This window comes from Coenobita brevimanus, chromosome 33, assembly GCF_032717465.1.
Source record: "Coenobita brevimanus isolate Jiangsu-jjx chromosome 33, ASM3271746v2, whole genome shotgun sequence".
NCBI lineage: Eukaryota > Metazoa > Arthropoda > Malacostraca > Decapoda > Coenobitidae > Coenobita > Coenobita brevimanus.
The window spans coordinates 41,668,027-41,674,289 of record NC_136986.1 but is presented as its reverse complement, the minus strand read 5'-3'; the positions used below and the strand labels follow the sequence as shown (position 1 = coordinate 41,674,289).

Here is a 6,263-nt window from a genome sequence, read left to right as displayed (position 1 = left end):
CAGTAGTAGTACCGCTAGAAGTAGTAGTAGTAGTAGTAATAGTAGTAGAAGTAGTAGTAGTAGTAGTAACAATAATAATGCTGATACTACAGTAATATTACTGCTACTAATATTAATAGTAATAACGAAAATAAATAGATAAATAAATAATAATAATAATAATAATAATAATAATAATAATAATAATAATAATAATGATAATAATAATAATGATAATAATAATAATAATGATAATAATAATAACTTTCCCCCCATCAAACAGGAACCCAAAAAGACGCAGAGAGAGAAAAGAGAGCAAGAGGAAAAGAGAAAGAGAGAAGAAGAGAGCAGGAGAGAGAAAAGAGAGCAGGAGAGAGAAGAAGAGAGCAGAAAAGAGAAAAGAGAGGAGGAGAGAGAAAAAGAGAGCAGAAGAGAGAAAAGAGAGCAGAAGGAAAAGAGAAAGAGAGAAGAGAGCGGAAAGAGAGAAGCAAGCGGCTTTGCCACTCTTTCTCCGATGGCTGGGGATGATGATGATGATGAACCTTTTATAACTGCAAATTGTCTGCCCGCCCCTCCCTTCCCCCCTCTACCGCCCACGCCACTGGAAGGTATGCCCTCTCTCTCTCTCTCTCTCTCTCTCTCTCTCTCTCTCTCTCTATATATATATATATATATATATATATATATATATATATATATATATCTCATACATCAACACAAACTGCTGAAAGGTTCTCTCTCTCTCTCTCTCTCTCTCTCTCTCTCTGCTGAAAGGTAATGTATTTAATCTATATGATCAGTTTACTGCACGAGTATACATGCCTAGTTAGACAGAGAGAGAGAGAGAGAGAGAGAGAGGGGTACAAGAAGTTACCATTCGTTGTTCTATTAAAAATAAAGTTAAATAAATACAGAAAGATAATAAAAGTAAATAAATAGATAAATAAAAAATAATAAAATAAATAAATAAATAAAAACATCAATTTGTGCGGTAATTTTTTTAACTCTAACTTGGCCTAAAATTATGATGCTAGTCACGAAGAAGTGCTGATGTAGAACCATAGCATTATCTTGACTGTGTGAAATTAGACGCAAAATTATGATGCTAGTCACGAAGAAGTGCTGATGTAGAACCATAGCATTATCTTGACTGTGTGAAATTAGACGCAAAATTATGATGCTATAGTAGCCGCAGCGAGAAATGAACGCTGTGGTGGGGCAGGCGGGATGACCTGGGATTCCCCCATTGTTGCCATATCCACATGTCACCGACCATAGAGGTAGGATGTCACCGACCATCGGCCACCGCTGCAGCCCCGCTCCATGATCCTTACCCTGTGTCTCTGGCTTTCTCTTTCTCTCTCGGTTTCTATATAAACTGGTGTATTTCCGAAACTAATTATGAAATTATTATGACTTTTGTTCCACACCACCACTGAGGTAAAAATCAAGGAGAGTTTTCTGTATAAAGGTTTCCCCCCCCTCCTAAATGTGGCATATGAGCGGGGGAGTGCGGCCTTGCCGATACCTCCGCCTGACCTATAATTTTACACTCGCCAGAACTGACCTGCCCTCAGACAAGGGGGGGGAAACCTTTATACAGAAAACTCTCCTTGATTTTTACCTCAGTGGTGGTGTGGAACAAAAGTCATAATAATTTCATAATTAGTTTCGGAAATACACCAGTTTATATAGAAACCGAGAGAGAAAGAGAAAGCCAGAGACACAGGGTAAGGATCATGGAGCGGGGCTGCAGCGGTGGCCGATGGTCGGTGACATCCTACCTCTATGGTCGGTGACATGTGGATATGGCAACAATGGGGGAATCCCAGGTCATCCCGCCTGCCCCACCACAGCGTTCATTTCTCGCTGCGGCTACTATAGTCACGAAGAAGTGCTGATGTAGAACCAAATTAGACGCAAAATTATGATGCTAGTCACGAAGTGCTGATGTAGAGCCAAAATAGACGCAAAATGATGATGCTAGTCACGAAGAAGTGCTGATGTAGAGCCATAGCATTATCTTAACTATGTCACTGAACTACTTCACATTAGACACAAAATTATGATGCTAGTCACGAAGAAGTGCTGATGTAGAGCCATAGCATTATTTGAACTGTGTCAGAGCTACGTGAAATTAGATGCAAAATTATGATGCTAGTCACGAAGAAGTGATGTAGACGCAAAATTAAAACCTGGGCCAAATTAAGGAAGAAGATTTATAGTATGTATCTATCGCGGGAGCAGCTCCGTCGATAGGTAATGCAGCGTGATATACTGGTAGATAGACAGGATAGATATACTGTATAGTGATAGACAGTACATGCAGAGGCAAGCGGACTGGACAGATGGGGTAATTATTATTATTATTATTATCATTATTATTATTATTATTATTACTGCTGCTGCTGCTGCTGCTGCTACTACTACTACTACTACTACCACAACTACTACTATCATCATCATCATCATCATCATCATCATTTCCCTATTCCAGACTGCGGGGCGCCCCACGTGGTAATGCATGACGGTGGTCGCTTGGGCAATAAGATGTGCCAGTATCTCAGTCTCTACCTCCTTCGTCATCTCTTCGGCGTCAGGGTAAGCTGGCTCTAATTCTCTCACTTTCTCTAGGGATGCAGGATGGCATCACGTACACGCCTTATACCACTGCACGAGATTCAGCCTCTCTCTCTCTCTCTCTCTCTCTCTCTCTCTCTCTCTCTCTCTCTCTCTCTCTCTAACTCCTAGACTATTTAATTAATTTGAATATAACTTCGGAGGTGAGTTCGTCTCGTTACTCCAAAGGTCTACCTTTATATATAATTTTCCAACCATTTTGCTGAAAATACCTTCTTGCTTTGGAGGATTGATAGTAGTAGTAGTAGCAGTAATAGTAGTAGTTGCAGTAGTAGTAGCAGTAGTAACAGTAGTAGTAGTAGTAGTAGTAGTAGTAATCCATCCATCATCCAATAATAATAATAATAATAATAATAATAATAATAATAATGATGATAATAATAATAATAACAATAACAGCAACAACACTGGACTGATGCATGTCACAAATAAGTGCTATGGGAAGGAGGTAGGGCCGTAGTACCGTCTTATCGGGCTACGTAAACTAAGCTGCAAAAGGACAAAAATCTGGATCAAGTTACGGTGAGAGAAGTATGGCAGGAATATATTGTAACTTGCGACATCGGAATCAAGAAGTTACACATATCTTGAAAAAATAAATAAATAAATAAATAAATAAAACTTGTGTGGATGAGGGTGGTATATTGTGTAGATTGGGATAATATACTCATGTTTAAATTTCTCCTGTTCACCTTTCGGGATATTAAGTAGAGAATATTAATAGGAAGCCCCATCTATCTCCCCTCCTTTGCCTTAGGTGCTACGAGACTGCTTGCAACACTCTGTTCCTCATTGTTCGTTTTTTACAACACGCAGGGAATCTATGTGTAGCGTTTCTACCCCGTCCAATGAGACATAGATAAAGGATAATCAACCCCATACTATCCCTTTCGATGTGTAGAAGTAGTAGTAGTAGTAGTAGTAGTTATTGTTGTTGTTGTAGCTTTAAAATGTACGGTAATAACAGTTAAATACTTACACAGGTGTCCATAACGAGGGGAATGCAGAGAAGTCTCGGGGAGGTACTGAGTGATGTCAACCTGCCAGTCCAGGACCCAACATGCTTTACCAGGAGAACCAAGAGAATCAAATACCACGACCTCTATCACCAACTCTACGTAGCTGGGCAAAGGGCAACGGAAAGAGGAGAATATACACCAAAATCCATTATGTACAGATCATATTACATCTACCACCATCCCTGCCCACGTGATTCAATATTAGCCAATCGTAAGCTGGCCCAACGCGTCCTGAGTTTCAAAGGGGAGGTACTGGAGCGCGCGGAACACAACATTGCCAAAGCGTTGAAAAAGCTCCATCTTACGAGGCGGGACGTAACCCTTATAACTGTCCACGTGCGTAGAAAAGATTATACAAGATATATTAGGAAGCATTATAATCTTACGCAGCTGGATCAAGTCTATTTCAGCAATGCCTTTGACTTCTATAGAAAGAGGTAAATATGGATATGCTTATTGTTTTGTTGTCCTATTCCTGGATCCAACTTACCTCCAATGAGTGTGCGTGTGTGTGGAAAATAGGGTTAGGATGATGGGTAGTATTCATGACAAGGAAGACTTCGTAGTACATTATATTAAGGGATTTATTTTGCAAGATGCACGTTTTTATCCAACTGTACATTACTGAGGCAAACTGTTTTGTATCTGAAGCATTAAAATAACATAAACGAGAATATCAAGGTGGAATAGTTATAATAAATCGTTAGAAATATATAGCTCTCCAGTAATGAGGGAGGGAGGCAAAAGTACAGCCAGTGTGAGAAAGTACAGATCGCAAAATAGACAGATTGATAGACACAGAGACAGATATAATAATAGAGACATAAATTACATACAGTATATAATTTTTCAGTGTTATTAGCATGTACAGGACGTGATTGATTTGTACAGAAAAACTACTTCTTTGAGGAATAACGTGTCATAGTGTATGATGCCCAGTCAAATTTATTTCTTGTCAGAGCTGCATCGCGTATCTGTAATGAGTTCACGACGAGATAATTTTAGGCGGGAAAAACTTGTCCCCCTACTAATAATTCGGTGGGGGTTACTGCCCCCCCCTTGGTCCCACACTTCCGCGTCCTTGGCTGCGGCGATTGTTTCAGTGTACGTTATTTTTATGTGTACGTTGTTTCGTTGTACGTTGTTTCAGTGTACGTTATTTTTCAGAGTGCATCGGGCAGCGTTCGTGGTGGTGAGTGACGATCGTAGGTGGTGCAAAAAGACGCTCAGAGGCCCAGATGTAGTGGTGGGAGGTGGGTCTGTTAGCAGGATGTTTTAATTGCCTTTAGATAGTACGTAACACCTCCTCCTTCGAGATTTGTTTTCCACAGTCTAATGGAACTGGTGAATATTTACTTGAGGGGCTCCTCTTTTTCATATACATATTACCAGCTTCTTTGTGTTTTCATGTAGGTTTTTTTCAGTGTTCTGGGAGATGGAAAACTTACTTCAGATATTAAACTAACCTCGCTTAACCTTAATAAGAGATTACAGCGAACGCTAAATCTTATAACCTATACAAATGGTCTACAGTGATGCAGAATTTCCTCCCGAGCCAGGAAGCATTTGGTATGGACGTGCATTAAGGTAGTCGTACTGTAATAGATTCAGGAAGTTTCAGAACACTTCTTCCTTACCGACTTCTTTAGCACATTACACCTTACTACCTTCCTGTATGATATTGATGCAAACCATGTCGATATTAAAGAAATATTAATGATACATGTGAATGCTAAGGTGTAATATACAAGCTAAATTGGTCAGAAAAGGGTACGACGGAATCCACAACGGCACTTGTAATCAGCATCGTAGCCAGGCCTCGACATATGAGAGGGTGGGTAGGGGAAGAGAGGGAGCAAGATGGGGCCAAGCTCTGCTCTGGGGGAGGGGGTGGGGAAGTGCTGCACACGCATAAAGTACTCTGAAACTTCAATTTGAGAGCCAGGGGGAAGGAAAAGGTCCCTTCCAGACACAAGCAGCTACATCACTTCTAACAATACGTGTGCTAATCTGCCCTAATAGGAAGCCGCAAGGACGCCACCCTGGACCTGGCCATACTGACTCTGGGGGACCACACCATCACCTCGTACGGCACCTTCAGTTTCCTGGGGGCGGCGCTGAGTCATGGCCACCTCACACACCCCATCAACGCCAACCACAAATACAACCATTTCCAGTGTGTTAAGTCCACGTACCTTCACCCGGTGTCCAGGGATAGGGATTACTACTACAATGACACTGGTAGCCTGGATTAGAGAGAGAGAGAGAGAGAGAGAGAGAGAGAGAGAGAGACAGACAGACAGACAGACAGACAGACAGACAGAGCCAAACAGAGACGACAGAGAGACAGACAGACAGACAGACAGATTCATGTTGCTAGTGGATTTTGAATTTCTCTTAACACCTCTTCCATAGCGATTCATTCTGCACAACTCATTATCTACTTACGTGTTATTGATTCGAATTATGTAGGTATTAACACCATATACATACGAACACCCTCATTTTGCAGGGTGTATTGTCATCATTCCCTCACATTCCACACATTACTTCCTCTCTCTCTCTCTCTCTCTCTCTCTCTCTCTCTCTCTCTCTCTCTCTCTCTCTCTCTATTCCCATATACAG

The 6,263-nt window shown here is 41.0% G+C and overlaps 1 protein-coding gene across 1 annotated transcript; it reads left to right on the top strand.

Annotated features, from left to right (window-relative positions):
- Window positions 1-493: 493 nt before the first annotated feature.
- LOC145395877 (galactoside alpha-(1,2)-fucosyltransferase 1-like) lies at window positions 494-5,893 on the top strand. The gene is made up of 5 exons (XM_080269400.1): window positions 494-587; window positions 2,477-2,580; window positions 3,603-4,075; window positions 4,806-4,891; window positions 5,661-5,893. The coding sequence occupies exons 1-5, from the start codon at window positions 494-496 to the stop codon at window positions 5,891-5,893; spliced, it is 990 nt and encodes a 329-aa protein (XP_080125526.1).
- Window positions 5,894-6,263: the final 370 nt, after the last annotated feature.

Coding starts and splice junctions, on each gene's coding strand:
- LOC145395877 (XM_080269400.1), top strand. CDS start 494: ATGGCTGGGGATGATGATGATGATGAACCTTTTATAACTGCAAATTGT. Junction 2,581..3,602: donor GTCATCTCTTCGGCGTCAGG/GTAAGCTGGCTC, acceptor ATACTTACACAG/GTGTCCATAACGAGGGGAAT. Junction 4,076..4,805: donor TTTGACTTCTATAGAAAGAG/GTAAATATGGAT, acceptor GTTATTTTTCAG/AGTGCATCGGGCAGCGTTCG.